General features: G+C 47.9%; 1 protein-coding gene across 6 annotated transcripts in view; it reads left to right on the plus strand.

Moving 5' to 3' along the window:
• RPH3A (rabphilin 3A) overlaps nt 1-16,059 on the plus strand; it is a 150,308-nt gene that overhangs the window by 109,167 nt on the left and 25,082 nt on the right. For all 6 annotated transcript variants that reach the window (XM_084649351.1, XM_084649350.1, XM_084649348.1 and 3 more), the window contains 6 exons: nt 1,991-2,029; nt 2,526-2,633; nt 5,783-5,944; nt 11,963-12,037; nt 12,546-12,605; nt 15,289-15,522. In XM_084649351.1, the coding sequence (XP_084505477.1) occupies nt 1,991-2,029; nt 2,526-2,633; nt 5,783-5,944; nt 11,963-12,037; nt 12,546-12,605; nt 15,289-15,522 (678 nt within the window). The remainder of the gene's footprint in view (nt 1-1,990; nt 2,030-2,525; nt 2,634-5,782; nt 5,945-11,962; nt 12,038-12,545; nt 12,606-15,288; nt 15,523-16,059) is intronic.

Below are 16,059 nucleotides of genomic sequence, written 5' to 3' on the forward strand. Positions count from 1 at the left end.
CAGTGCCACCCTGCTGAGCAATGATGCCCGCGGCATCTGGCTCAGAGGTGCTTGCCTCTTGTTTCCCATGTTCCTCTTATGTGCTTCCACTCTTCCATTCTGAAGAACGTCTTCCGGAAACCTACCCTTCCCTGGAGCAAGAATTCAGAGCTCTTGCTAGCTAGTTTAATCTTCCCTCTCTTCTTCTGACATCCCCCAAAGACTCAGTCATTTGTGGTAGGACTTGAAGTCACCTGGGGACCATAGCAAAACAATGCTATTCATGAGATTGTGTAAATATCGGCTTGAAAACCTGCTACCAGGTGACTTTTGGGAGCCGTGTACCGCCCCTGCAGACCAAAGTACAACAGGAATGTTTCTGTTTATTTCAGTGGGAGTTGGCTTGTGCTGCATGTGAGTTTGTGTTGGGAACTTCTTAGGATTCGATCCAAAGCTATGGTTAGATGTGGGTCCACTGCAAAATTCAGGTCCAAATTTCAAGCTCCCAAAGTCAGGGGATGTTTGGAGTTCAGGTTATTGGATTGGTCCCATCTCGGATTTATGGGTTTTTGAAGCCGGAAAGGACCCCTATGATCACTGAGCCTGATCTCCTGCATAACACAAGTCATAATAGAATCGCCATTGTTTTCTTGTCATTAATCAATTACAAATATTAAGTCCTTTCTGCTGTGGTTATTTTTATCCGGGGTTCCAGCTAGCCCTGTAATGTAGTTATGGGAAGCCTGTTACATAACAGGGTATTTTTATACCAACACCACCCATTTCACAGGAATTTAGTTATTTTGGGGCACTCCCACCTCCTGTCCATTTCTCAGTTGAAATGTTGTAATTGAAAGAGCCGAACTACATCTGTAGGTGGTGGTTCCTGACGTGGATTCACATGCTCCTCACTGTATTTTCAGGTTATTTAATTTGAGTCACGCAACCCCTCCTCCAAAACCCTTCATGTAAGAGAAACTTTAGAGAGAGACAGCTGTCGATTACACATTGTGAAAGAGACTGAGACCACAACCCTAGAAAGGCAACTTCTGCTCCTGATGTGGGTTCTCTCTATTGCCTTGGAGTTCCCTATATTGCCAATATAACCTACACTAGCACAGAGTGGGAAATTGGCACCTTCTAGTGCCTGGTCCACAAAGAGGATAAGAGTTTACTACAGCTTCCAGCTAGAAGAGCTACTCTTTTAGCTTAAGCTGTAGAGGCGCATGCAGTTAGCACTGAAAGTCCTGGCTTCTCACCAAACCTGGGTGGTGAGTTAGCCTTAAATTTCTCATTGTGGTGAAGGAGGATGCTAATGTTTAACTGTTCCAGTGGGGCAGGTATTAATACATAAAAGAATGTATAGCACTTTGAAAGTGAAGTGTGCTCTACAAGTGCTAGGTGGTATTATTCAGGGGGCAGCATTGTTACTCACATCTATCCTTTCAATTGGTCATAGTCATTTCCTTAACACCTTTCCTGGCAGGGAGGTCCAAGATTTTTACCCTGACTTCTAACCCTGCCCTATATCAGGCAGCCCCTTGCTTCTGGGCAGAGGTGGGATGAAACCTGTCATTGATCCTGAATTGAGGACCTCTTACCTGGACAGGGAAGAGCCAGGGTCACCGTGTGCTGCATTCTCGCCGTACTCCTGTGCATGGCTGCTGGGGAGCGAGTGGTGGTGCTTGGTCCCAAGCTCAGTTCTTTTGCCTGGCTGTGAGCTGGCATCACCAGGCCGGCCTGTTTATTTGGAATCGTAGCCCCATGATTAAAATCTGAATCACAGTGTAAATCCCATAGAATTACCTGACACCCACATTTAATGCCAGGCATGTGCCTCGGGATTGAGGCTGTCGGAGTAATGATTAGCCTGCTGGTTACTTTGTCTTCAGAGCAGCAGAGGGTCACTGATCAGTATGGCTCTTGCAGACTGAGGTCTGGCCAGCAGTACAAAAGCAGAAGCCCCAGCCTTGTGTCGCTGCAAACATTCACCTTTTCCATTTCCTTTCAGGTGGCCCTGAGGAGAAGAGGGGAATGGGCAGGAAACCAGGTTTGTTTCTAAGCTATGGATGCCTTTCCCCGCTTCCTTAATAAAGGATTTCCTCCCTCAATTTATTCCAGAGCCAGAATTTGCTGGGGCAGATGCCCAGATGCCTTCAATAGCTTGGAAGTTTTGATTATTAGTTAGCGAAGCCATGTTTAATTTCCAAGTGCATAATACTGTGACAAAGCTATGGCTACCTAGGACTTTACAACTATCCCTCTGGAGCACACAGTGGCCACTCAGAATTCCACAGTGATAGCAGAATAGAGCTCAGATTCCAACACCACTACATGCTGCTACATGTCCTGCTACATGCGCTAAAGGAGAATCTCCATTTGCCATTAGCAATATAGGGCTTATGACTACACTTGAGCAATTCTGTTTCCATCCAGTAGAGGGCAGCAGAGCATATACACATTAGCCTGTTGATTTGCAGGGAATTGCAGTTTGTTTTTGGGTTTTGTGACTGTTTTAATTCAAGTCTGTTTTTGTTTATGTTTAGTCAAATCCCGGGACCCCAGCCATGATTCTGAACGTGGCTATAGTTCAGAAGAAGAGAATCCTGCTGCCTACAGGGGAAGGAAGGGGACGAGACAAAGGCCAGAAGCAGGTAAAGATTTGCTAGCTTGGCTGAGACCAGTGACTAATGCAGGGAGGATCGGGATTCTGTACAATGAATCTGCTGGCTCTTGATGGGGCAGAGAACGCCCTCTGGCGGCTGTGACCTGTCCCGTTGGCAATACGCCTTCCGGTGCCTCAGTCCAAGCCTGAACGGGAATTCAGGTGCTGAATGCATTTAAGTTTCTCTGAATGGAAAGCAGAGAGAGACCAGCTGCCCCCTCCCCCAGCTTTCACTCAGGAAATCTGGCAAGGCAACATCCTGAGCAACATCACAGCTTTACATGCACTCTCCGCTCCCAGCACTGACGCATGCTGTTCACTCTTGGGGGTTGATTTGGCTCAGGGAAAGCTTGGGCCTGGATGTAAGCAGGTGCACTTGCTTAGGAGTCTCACCTGTTTATGCCAGGGCTGAATCTTTCCTGGCCTGATTATCACAAGTAACGAGCACCTGCTGCTCCCACTGACATCAGATGGTGGTGTGGGTTCGAGGCCCAAATGAAAACCAGGCTGTTAGACTCTTCTCCATGCTGAGCAAAACTCACCTCTATTCAGACGGCTAGCGCAGCACTCATGCACCGCTCAAGTCCCCCCAGCCTCTGATTTTTGGTTGCCTTGATTATCATGCACATTGTAGGGAGAGTGGTCACTTTGGATGAGCTATTACCAGCAGGATAGTGAGTTTGTGTGTGTGTTTTTTGGAGGGGGGTGAGGGGGTGAGAGAACCTGGATTTGTGCAGGAAATGGCCCACCTTGATTATCATGCACACTGTGTAGAGAGTTGTCACTTTGGATGGGCTATTACCAGCAGGAGAGTGAGTTTGTGTGTGGGGGGGTGGAGGGTGAGAAAACCTGGATTTGTGCTGGAAATGGCCCAACTTGATGATCACTTTAGATAAGCTATTACCAGCAGGACAGTGGGGTGGGAGGAGGTATTGTTTTATGATCTCTGTGTGTATATAAAGTCTTCTGCAGTTTCCACGGTATGCATCCGATGAAGTGAGCTGTAGCTCACGAAAGCTCATGCTCAAATAAATTGGTTAGTCTCTAAGGTGCCACAAGTCCTCCTTTTCTTTTTGCGAATACAGACGAACACGGCTGTTACTCTGAAACCTGTTTAAATATGGCTGCTGCTTATGCATTTCTGCATGCAATGTAGGCAGGGTCTTAAACAACCTTTAAACCATTAGCCCTACTGCGTGTGACCATTTATCACTATTTAACCAGGCCGCTCCTGGTAATCAGCGCCCTCTTAGTGTGCCAATGACTTTCCCAAGGCTGCCTTTTGTATATATCCCTGCTGTTCTGCAGAGACAAGGCTCCTGGTGTGAGAGGCACGTTTTTTCCCCACATTAACTCTCTCTACACTTACGTAGCCGCCCCCGACCTGTTGCTATACACACTCTCCTGGTGTGCGGAGACCCTGAGAATTCATCCAAGGGTAAAAATACCATTTATGTCATAAGAAAGATTTATACCTGGCATCTTCAGCACAAGCCAGGTAAGTGCTGAGACTTTTTGCATTCCAGCCAGGGGTTGCAATTTATCAACAAGAGGAGATCAGAATCACTAGCCAACGTGGCTGTAATTTATCTATTCAAACCACCGGCGCCAGATGAATGTAAATAAAAACAAAGACCGTGATTGTGGTTGTCTCTGAAAGGGAAGGTGATAGAGTATTACACCACCTTCTAGGGCACAGTAAGGCTGTAATTTCATTAGTGGGCACGAGAAGTTACCATAAAGGGAAGTCTCCAGTATGGGTTTCAACTTAGCCCTATGGCGCCTGCATGTTGAGCCCGACCTCCCAAAGGCATTTCCCACTCTGTCTCCCCAGCATCCACTCCTACAGGCCTCCCCCGAGTAGCTGAGCTGAGGGTAAGCCATTGCTCAGTAGCACTCGTTAGTGTCCCCATCTGGCATAAGATACCCCGAATGATGCAAAATACCCACTCGTACATACCCCTCTTTAGAACATGCCCTGGGCTTGGTCACGCGTTCTTACATGTATTTCATCCCAATGCATTGCTGTCAAACAATGTATTTTGTGCATTTATGCCTGTGATTGTAGTTTGGTGCAAACAGCTTACATGCCAGATTCACAGCTGGCATAAGCAGGAGCAACTCGGTTGATTGAGCTCCTGCTTCCCCCAGCTGGCACAAAGAGTAAATCTAACTGCATGCTAAGGAGCAGGACAGCGGCCCTTAGCTAGTGATGACAGGCTTCACTTGAGGTAGCAACGAGCGTAGCTAGAATCTGCTGAGAAGTTGTTTCTTTTCAGATCTGCCTAACAAAATGGTTCGATTGGAGACACACAGTGAAGCCATCTGCTTGGATCTATTGGATGAATCCAGCTGGTCTCAGACATTTCATGCCGTTGAATTTTCACCCTACTGTGAGACAGAATGAGTTCTGTGTCATTTTGCTCTGCAAAAGCATGCTCTCCGCCAGCCACCTTCGCTCTGGCTGTTGCTAACAGCTGCCTGTTTTCTTGGTTTCAGAGGAGCAGCCGTGTTAGTTTGTATTCACAAAAAGAAAAGGAGGAGTTGTGGCACATTAGAGACTAACAAATTTATTAGAGCATAAGCCTTTGTGAGCTACCGATGAAGTGAGCTGTAGTTCACGAAAGCTTATGCTCTAATAAATTTGTTAGTCTCTAAGGAGACACAAGTCCTCCTTTTCTGTTTTCTTGGCTGGCTTTGGTGGCTTGATTGATCAGATTTGTGTGATTTTTAAGAAACCCCTATCATCTAGCAAGGGATAGCTGGTTATTGTAAGCAGGCCATTGTATATTGCCCTCTGGCCGAATCCTTCACTCCCATTGTCCTACTCTAGGTGGCTAATGCTAGCACATTTCTTCTCCCTCCCCCTCAGTTTCCTTCTCTGCTCTTTCCCGTCTCTCCCTCTCTTGCTGTGACATGTGCTTGTGGCAGTGGCGGTGATAAAGCTGGAAGTTGCCCTTCCACAAAGCAACGTTAACTTCATAAACACGATAGTTATGGGCAATGAAAAATCCCCAGATCTGGCGACGTTCCCAGAGTTCCATGTGGGGTGATTTGCGATACATGGAAATGGGATGGATTTATAACTGTGATTGAGAAAAGCCAACCTCCCCGTTGCTGCTGTTGCTGTACTTTCAGGCAGTGAACCAACGGCTGCTGTTTCTGGCCGGGGAAGCTACCCACCTCCTAGCCGCAAACCGTCTGAGGTCAGAATGGCTCCAAGTGGCAGCGAGTTTGCTGGCAGGGTTGCTGAGAACTGGGAGTACGCAGCGGAAAGTGAAGTCAACAGAAGCCCTGGAAGTGAGAGAAAGCAATGAAAAGTCTACTGGGGGCGGGATGGGGGAGGGTGGAAGGGGGGGAGTGGGTTCCTGGTCCTGCCTGCAGGCTATAGCGGTTGTGTAGGATAGTGTGCGATCAGTGTCAGTCTGGAAAGAGCCAGCCTGGAATGAAGTTGGGTAAGTTGTGCCTCTCTGCCTTATAGCAAACTGCCTGCTTTGTCCAGACTGACCCTCCGGAGCTTCCCCCTAGCAGACAAGCAGGACCCCTTCCCCCTCCCCTTAAAGTGATAGCAACCAACACAAGCCTCAATACACCACACTTAGCAGACTGAATGCTGCTGCAGACCAAATAAATCTGGCTTTGAGTGGGGCTGGACAAGTCCAGGACCAACACTCCCTTCAGCTTCAGGAGGCTTGAAGCCCAGAGCCTGATCAGGCTCATCAGATTTGAATAATGAGACCAGCCTGTGTCCCTCCCTCCCCCAAGAGGAGCTCTGGTCCCAGTCACTGATGCTGGGCAGACACAGACTTACTCTTTCTTATTTCCTCCCTTGACGCTGACACTATTTCCCTTCTTCACTTTCCCAGCATAAGGGAGAACGGGGATCATGCAACAAACCGTTATCAGGGCTACTCAGCTGAATTTGCTCTGGCCATGCCAGTGTCCCCTGCTGGGTTTTGCTACCCAGGAATGTTCGTGGGAGTGAGATTGAGTGGCACAAATAATCACCAAAAGCTACGTTTAGAACTGACCATGCAGCAAGTGAATCTGCTCGCACAGAGCTGTGCTCACGTAGGAGGGGACTGCACACTCACCTCCTCCTTGAAGAGAAATAGCACCATTGTTTGCCTGGGTCTGTCTGAGCTGCTCCCTTTAAGCACAAGCAGAGGAGAAATCCTGCTGTCATTATTTACGCCAGACTCCCACAGAATTCCTAGTGGGCTGGATTTTTTTAATGTATCCTCACTACTTAACCTTGAGGTAGGTCAAAATTCTACAGATGAGGAAACTGAGGTACAAAGGTCGGGGGCTTGCAGTTAGTCTGTGAGCCAGATTTAGCAGCCAAAGAATCCTGGGACCCAGTCCTTCTGTTAGGCCACCATGCTGAATACGTGTCAGACTCTCTTGCCTTTCTCATGCTGGGGTGTGTGTGTGTTTAATATAAATGATATATATATATATAGTGTGTGTGTGTGTGAGAATTTGCAAAGTGCTTTGAGATCCCCAGGTAGAAGGTGCTATGTATATGGCATTTTAGTTGTTATAAAACTAGATTAAATGCAAAACAATTGTTACCTTTGGAGAATTCAGACCGTTTCCCAAACATGTCTCCTCTTCCAAGGTGAGGCGGACAGGTGCCGAGTGAGCCTAGCCATAACACACTGATGCTGCACATACTCTCCGTGCGGTAATTTCAAAGCTTCATTGATGAAAGCCACTGCCTTGATTCTGCTCAGTGTCACTTGTTCCATGAAAATTTAATGGGCCCCAAGCTCTTGTAAATTGTTCTGATAAAAACTGATGACTGACAGCTTATGCCAGAGCTTGTCAAGGACAGAATTCTCCCTAGGGGGCGTTGTAGGTTGACAGGCAACTTCAGAGACGGCCTTTCAGCAGGGAGCTGAGCTGGTAAATTTATGTTGTGAGCTAAGCACCACTGGAAAAAATCCAAGTTCTCTTTAATTCCTTGGATATAAAAGGAATACTTAATAGCCAACTGCTGGAGATACTAATCATGTAATTCCCTTGCCTGGTGCCAGATGGAGTCTGTGCTTTCAATTTCATGTTCCTGTGAATAACAGAGGTAGAGTGGACTGAATATTAAGGGTGTATATCAGCCTGCGGGTCAGGCAGGAGCCCTCAGAGCACTTTCACAGTTTATCTCATCAACCGTAATCTCTGTTAGACAGTACAGCCTGGCAGTAGTTCTGTTGTTTAATCCAGTCCATATGTATGTGCAGTGGAGATTGCTGCAGTAGTTCCTATTATCTTAGCGTTACTTGCAGCGACTCAGTGTAATCTGTCTATCAGCAGAGTTCATTGTCCTACACACTGGGCTAACCTGGTGCAGTAGGTTGGAAGGACTGCATCAGGAAACTTTATAAAGATTTTCCCCAGTGCACCCAGGCCGTGAGAGCTGGGTGAATACAGCATAAAAACTCCTGTGAATAAGGTTTGCTGCTGAATTCAGCTCAGCCGTGCTTTAAACAAGTGCTTAAATCCTTCCCTATTCAGGAAAGCAATGGGGCTTAAGCATGTGCTTAAAGTTAAACATAAGTTTAAATGCTTTCCTGAATAGGGATGCTTTCCCGACACACTCATCCAATCAGGGAGAAGTAACAATACCATGTGACTCGCATCATTCCCACTCAGCACAGATTGAATGGTGAATCTTTGTTGAGGATTTTTTGCTCTAGTCTCTACCCATGTTAAAAATCAGGGGAAAAAGGATTGTTTTTGGGGGAAAAAAAAAGAATGAATTCGAGTTAGTTGCAACCTCAAACACAGGAACCACCGGGCTGGATCAGACCCAGGATCCACCTAGTCCAGTACATTGTCCCTGATAGTGGCCAGCACCAGATAAAGGTGGAAGCATGGCTTGCTCTTTCTGTGCCCTATTGAAATAATTCTCGATGTGCGTACGTATTGATAGGGGCACTAGACGTGGTCTGAAGTGAATGGATTGTGGGCTTGATCTTGCCAGGTGCTGAATTCCCTTCACCCCGCAGCAGCTTTCAGGATTAGGTCCTAGGGCTGCTTTTCCACCAGGCCATTGTTCAAAAGGAGCGGCAGCAGCCTGCCATTGTATTCCGGTTTAGGGGGCACAGGTTTTTCTCTCTCTGTGACAAAAGAGGAGCATCTGTTTTATCACATCCTGTAAGGTCATAACTCCAGCTGTGCAGCAGACAAGGAACCTTATTCTATTGACTATAAATATAACTTCCCAGAGGCCATGCTGATCTGGCTTTGCTTGATCAGCCTCTGCCGGTACCGGTCATTGAAAAACTTTGCTTCACCTTCTTGGTGCTTGCGTTCGTGTCTGATGTGACACGCCAGTCAGTGGTGTGGATGCTTGGCAGCTCTTATGCTCTGATCCCTGTGGGGACTGCTGCAAACCTTCATCTCTTCCTGCCCTCCTTACACCTGGTTGCTGGAGAGGGCCAAGAGGTCAGCTTGTACCCAGAGGTTACCTGACCCACAGAAATGGAGGGATAGGTGATTGAGACCAGTTCTGAGACCTATCGGGCTCTGGGATCAATGGAAGCTTTCATAGTAGTGGGTGTTTGAGACTTTATAACTTGTAACAAGGCTCTTAATCAGTTTCTGTTCTCCACTCCATGTACACACACACGTCTCCTCCTTATTTCATTTCTTCTAAATAGAGCTCAGCCAGTTTCTCTCCCCTCTGAGTGAAATCTCTTGTTTCCTGCCTTCTGGATGGCGTCTGGCTGCAGCAACGCTTCTCCTCTGCGCTCTGCAGCCCTCCTGCGAACAGTGTGATTTTCCTGTGTCAGATAGGTATCAAGAGGCTTTAATTACCTCAGCCTCTCTCATCTGAAATGTCTCCGGCTAGGCCCGAAGCCAGACCGCTAGTTCCATGACTGGCAGGACTGAAAGGCCCTGGAGTGGGCCTAGTTCTGCTGTGTCATGGTTAAGGCTACGATTTTGTCACAGAGGTCGTGGAAGTCACAGAATCCGTGACTTCCAGAGACCTCTGTAACTTCAGCTCATGGCCGCTGGGGAACTGTGGGGTACAAGGGACCCCCCGAACTCTGAGCCACCTCAGGCATCTGGGGGACCCTGCAGCTTCTGGCCACTGCAGGCAGCGGGGCCCCTGGGAGCTCCAAACTGCCGGGGGCAGCAGGGTCTCTGGGAGCTGCCACAGGCAAGGCTCCCGGCGGGTGGGGGTGGCCCCCTCAGCTCCCAGCGGCAGTCCCTCTGAGCCACGGGCAGTGGGGGAACCCCGCAGCTCTGAGCTGGGGCCCCCCGTGGGAGCTGTGGGAACCCTGCAGCTCCCCATTTTGTCATGCATATTTTTAGTAAAAGTCTCGGATAGGGCTTCTGTGAATTTTTCTTTATTGCCCTTGACCTGTTCCGGGACTTCTTTACTAAAACTACGTGTGACAAAATCTTCGCCTTAGTCAAGGTGGTGGGGGCAACACCTGGAGCTGTGCACAGGACAGGCTGTTAGAATATGTGGCTCCATTGGCCAAAGCCCTCTTCTTTCCTTTAAGGGGGGAAAACAGTGATGTGCACAGCTGTGGAGACTTGTGCAGTCAGTGGGGTGCAGTGATGACCAGAGAGCATCTATCGGTGCTCCTGGCTGTGTGAGATCGGGAGTAGACTGCCTCCACCCAACCCCCACAGAACATCCCTGCTCAAAGTCCCTTTACTTTGGCTTTTGGTGGGTGGTGGTTCGTTGTTCTGCCCTTCATGAATAGCTTAATCCCGCCTCTGTCAATCCCTATGGGAATAAACTCCACACTATTCCTTGGCCACAAAGCCCATTTCCTTCACCATATTCTCCCGTCCATCTCTCCTTGTTGCCCAGCGTGTTTGGACACAAGAAGCACAAAGTGGAGTAAGCCGTTTCGCTGGGTGGATAAATGGATGTTAAGTACATGCAGTACATTGGCTCGTTTCACTGTATGTAGCAATAGGATATCACAGTAAAGGCACGCTTCCGGGGCACAGCTGGTTTAAAAAGAACTGCGTATGGAACTAGCATTGACACAGCAGCAGTAAGGAATGAGTGAAATCAACTGTGAGTTATTGACACGGGCGAAGAATATCAGAGAGGAAACGGGAAAATAGCAGCATCTAATAATAATAATAAGTGGGCTCTTATATGGCGCTTTGCACTGGTAGAACTCCAGGTGCGTTGCAAAGGAGGTCCGCATCATTATCCCTATTTTACAGATGGGGAAACTGAGGCACAAAGAGGTGACGTGACTTGCTGAAGCTCACCCAGCAGGCCAGTGGTGGAGCCAAATTGCTTCTCTCCTAGTGCTCTATCCATGGGTCCACACTTCCCCTGTAATGTCGTTAGGTAACACTGCCTTTCATCTGGCTGTTGGAGACCAGAAATCTCCGTTTTAACCCTGTCTTGGCCACGCCGTCATCGGGTTATTCTCCTAACATTCCCCACTGTTGCTAGCTCTGGTGGAAGTGCTGGTATGGACTGGGCTCTGGGGGCTACCGGCAAGTTTGATCATAGTGTCACTAAGCCTGTTCTGAACTGGCCCACGCTAGTCCGCTCCCCTTTGCTGCCACCAATAGGACTGCAATGGTAGTAGCAAAGATGGGAAATTTGGGGAAAATGAATCTACTATAAACAGTCCACACTGTAAATGGGCACTCACAGGCCAGTCACTGAGTTGCTCTGTGCCTCATCGTCCCCATCAGTAGTACTGGTCCAGCTTTGCAATGCACTTTACTCCTCCCATCTGAGCATCTCAGTCTGTTGGCAGCTACTCTTGCTATACAGAAAGTGTTGGGAGGCTCTGGTACCTAGGTGACTGACTGGTCACTATGGCCCAGGTTTTAAGAACTATTTGATTTCAGTGGGAAGTAGGGGTGTAAACACCTTTCAGATCTGGGCCTGTGTGTGCAAATACATCCCCAGCTCAGTAAGCGGGGGCCCTGTTTTAGGAAACTTTGAGATGGGCTTTGAATTGAATTCTCGTGTACTCCCCCTGGATATATCCGAGCAGGGGATGGCCTTTGTGCTAATGCGATTTGTTGCGATGATGGCAGTTTAGGAGAGGGGTGGGTTCTCTTCCCTCTCTGAAAATAAAGGGGTTGAGCCAGGCACGCAGCTGGTGTCAATCAGTGGTACTCCACTGATGATTAATGGAGTCATGCTGACATGAGTAGCAATAGACAACACCACACACCAAATCCAGTGATTTTTCTCATGCCACTCGCTGATGTGCATGTTTCTGTCTCTTACCGATCAGCTGTCATGGCTCTGAAGTAGCCTTTGTCTACAGATTCTAAATGCCCCGTTTCGCCTCTAATCTTCTCTCCTCCTTGTAGGTGTAAAACGTGCCAATTCTGTTCAAGCTGCCAGGCCTCCTCCGGTGACTAGTCAGAGCTCTGCTGCTCAACCAGGTACACGTTCTGCTTTTACGTATTCTGGGTCTATTTGTGCCATGGAGGTGCTGGCCTGCATTGGGATGGTGCAGAATGGCTTCCCTGAGTGCAGGACTGTGCTTTGAAGACACTACTGATCACTGGGGTGGATCAGGGTTATCCCCCCAGTTACACACATGCATAGAGGTGTAATGGCTTTTCAAGTATCTCACCATGAACCAGTGCTGGAGCCCAAACCGTGACGTGGGAGCCAAGACTCCTGGATCACTGCTCTAACAACTCGCTGTTCCCACAGGGATGGCTTGGTACAGGCTGTGGTAGGCCCTTGTTTCCTGGGCCTGTGCCAAGAGGTGGAAAAGGTTGCATGCCCCATTCTCTCACTGCTGCTTGATCAATGGTAAAAATGATTCTGTTCCCAAGGACCGATGGGGGGTGGGGGAGAAGGGGGTTTTAATCACCTGCCCTTGAGGGGCCATTGGCTTTGCTGCCTGGTGCAGGATAACAAGATAACTGTTTTATACCACAGCTCCTCCAGTGGGTGGCAGACAAGAGCCCGGGCCCGCTGGGAGATATCCAGAAAGACAAGGTAAAGAATCTCAGTGGGTCCCCATCCACTGTAACGCACTGACTTGGGATCACACGGTTTCCTGCTCTGAGAGAGGTTCCTGTCCTTATGTCAAAATGCTTCAAAAGGGTGACAAAGCAGGTGACAGAGTTAATGGAAAACATGGAGATTTTTGGAATGAAAATATCATTCAGAGCAGAATGAATCCAGGCTATTGCACCTAAACTGTCTCTTCTGCAGCTTTCCCTTCTGGTCTCTGGTATTTAACAAACACCATTTCAGATGTTTCCATATTGTAAATGGCCTGATCTCTGCATCAGGGCAAGAAATTCTTCTAGCCTAGTGACCTGTTGGTGTGGTTACTAGTGAGCCCGTAAAGATAAATGGCTTAGAAAAGGTGGATTAATGGTGGCATCGGGAGCAGATCGCTCTCCCTCTTTGTTTAGTCTGTGTGCCTCACTGGTGCCTCTCTCTGTGTGGCTCCTATTTCTTTCATTCTTCACCATAATGATGGATTGAATTGCTAAGTCTCTGCCAACGTTAATTGACAGGCCAGGTCAGGGGACTCGCTTTCTGAGCAATTTTGCAGGTTATGATTTATTTAAAGCTTTGCTTTTCCTCTTAGAAGGCCAAATTCTGCTTTCATTTACCCTGGTGTAAATCTGGAGTGACTACTGATGTCAATGGGGTAACCTGATTTGCACCTGAGGAACTGAGAATAGAATTTTGCCCGTGTAGTATTAAAAATAAAATAAATGCTCAAATTAAAATGAATGTCGTCTTTCACCTTCCCTTCCTGGGGAAAGAAGCTGTGCCACATTTGAATTTCAGGATGTTAATTATAAGCATTCAGTTCCATCTCCTCTATTAATTCACATTAACTAGGTGCTGCCGTATTCCCCTCAGGCTTTCATTCCAAGATCTGAGAGTAAAAGTGGGTTAGCTATCTGTTTCCGAGCTTTCAGATTTTCCTTGACTGAGTCCTTTGTATTTGGGGAATTCTGACTCAGCAAAAGGTTGGGTTGAAATGTAGCATCTCCATCACTTACGGCTTAACCCCCCGGCAAGGAAACTGAGAAGCCCGTTATGTAGAGATCACCTGATAAAAAAGCAAAACCCCTCGCAAGTGCATTATGCAGAAGCATAAAGGGCCCCAGTTACGGCTTCCATGGAGCACAATGGGGTAAGAAATAATCCAGGATGAAGTTCATTTGTCGCTCACCATGGATTTCCTCCCTTCTTAATTTACGAGCTGAATCAGCTGTAAGCCAAGCAGCCATCTCGACCAATTGCCGTGGCCATGCTCATGCCCCTTTGTTTTATTCGGTCCTTATGGCACTTCCATCCTTTCGGTATCTGAGCACCGAAGTGCTTGGGGCAGATTAGAAGCCAGGTCACCTGACTCTCAGGCCTGTATTCTAGGCAGTAGACCATGCTACCTCCTTTTTGTGTTTGCTTTCAGCAGGAGATATGTTTCCCCCAAGCCTCCATGTGAGTAAAACACAACGTAAAGCTCACCCACTTGGGTATTGGCACCCCCACAAGCATGGGTATAGTATACATAAGGCACAGAAGTCGAGCAGAGTTTTCCCCAAACTCCTTTGCACATCACGGGTTCCCCCTTCTGCCTAGCAATTTGAGGGGGAAAGTGTCGGTATAAACGAGGGGCAATCCCATAGAATGTGGAACGTCAGATTTGCTTACGCAAATAAGAACATAGGAGTGGGCATGCTGGATCAGACCAATGGTCCATCTTCTGTTGGTGGCCAGTGCCAGATGCTTCAGAGGGAGTGAACAGAACAGGGCAATTCTGAGCTGCTGGCAGTTGGTGGTTTAGGGACACCTAGAGCGTAGAGTTGTGTCCCTGACCCTCTTGGCTAAGAGCCATTGATGGACCTATCCTCAATGAACTTACACAGATCAAATCATCACAACAAGCAATAGGTTCGAAGTGGCAGCAGAACTGCTGCTAGATCTGTGTCACCGTCGCCATAGAAAGGATTCCAGTTCATCTCATGTCTCAAACACACCAAAACCAAGCTACTGGTGTGGTTTTCAAACCCGTGGGTAGCCAGACTGGCAGTAGGTGGCAGAACCTTTCTTGGCGGGTGAATCCGTATAGGGCAACAAACTTAAAAATGATTAAATGCTTTTTAGCATAATAAGGCCATGAGAAGATCCCTCCCTTTTATGAAGGAGTCCACGGAATAAGCTTGAGATGCACTTGTCTAGTGGGTAGGAGAAGCAGAGGGAAGAGGAATTTAAAATTGATAACAAGATCCAATGGCTAGAAGTTGAAGCTAGACAAATTTCAGACAGCAAGTAAAGCGTAAATGTAAGTGAGGGTCATTAACTGTTGGATCAGCTTACCAGGTATTGTGGTGGATTCTCCATCACTGGCAAGTTTTAAATCAAGATTGGATGTTTTTCTGAAAGATCTGCTCTAGCTCAATCAGGAATTATTTTGGGGCAGTTCTCTGGCCTGTTATCCAGGAAATCAGACTAGATGATGACCGTGGTCCCCTCTGGTCTTAGAATCTCTGAATCTATGAAAATCAAGTAGGATCACAAACTGTGCAGCTCCAAATCCCAGGTGCCTAAAACTGGCCTAGCTGAACTTTCAGACATGAATAACATTCCTCTCCAGTGCTGCACCCCATCTCATCGGGATCTGTATGTTCAATGCCTGTTTTCTTTTGCACAGTGAGCCAGTCAACCGGCCCTCCCCAGACAGACCCGGCCTATTCAGCAGCAGCACCCAGGGATGAGAGAGGAGGTGGTGGAGGTTACTCAATGCCTGCGGCCAGAGAGGAGAGGGCTATGCGCCAGCCTGCCCCATATATGCAAGCCGCCGCCCCAGCTGCACCTGCACGTCCGCTCCCGCCGCCTCAGGACGACGAAGAGGATGAGGCCAACAGCTATGATTCTGATGAAGCAAGTAAGTAGCCTGGTGTCATACTGTCCGGCTCCGATACAGATGGGTTGTTTTGAGCCACGTAAGAAAAGTAACAAATCTTGGGCCAGATCCTGAATATCTGAGGACCGGCTTTTCCCTCTGGCTTCAGCAGCGCTCAGTGCCTCTTGAACGTCGCCCCTTGTTCAGAGGGTCAGTGGAGGTGGCTCAGAGGGCTGCGTTGTGGGAATGTGACTATAAATTTGAGGTCAGCAGGTCCCTGCAAAGTGCACCTTGTGCGAAACTGTTCTATTTTTTATGTCGCCTTATACTCCCGTTTTATCTTTGGCAAAAAACGGGAACGCTGTCCTTTTTAAGTGACTGCAGCTTTGATCCTCTGAGGCTCATGTCATGTTCCTGGCATCCACTAAGTGCTTTTAATACTTGATAAATAAGTAATCAGGGAGGGAATTGTGCTATTTTGTGACTCCATTTCTCTCTGACTGAAAATAACAAACCATCTCCAAAAATTCAGCGTTCGAGTTGAATAATTCATCCTGTTAGGAAGGAGCCCAAGGGTCT

The sequence above is a fragment of the Lepidochelys olivacea genome, assembly GCF_965140295.1.
Source record: "Lepidochelys olivacea isolate rLepOli2 genome assembly, chromosome: 15".
NCBI lineage: Eukaryota > Metazoa > Chordata > Testudines > Cheloniidae > Lepidochelys > Lepidochelys olivacea.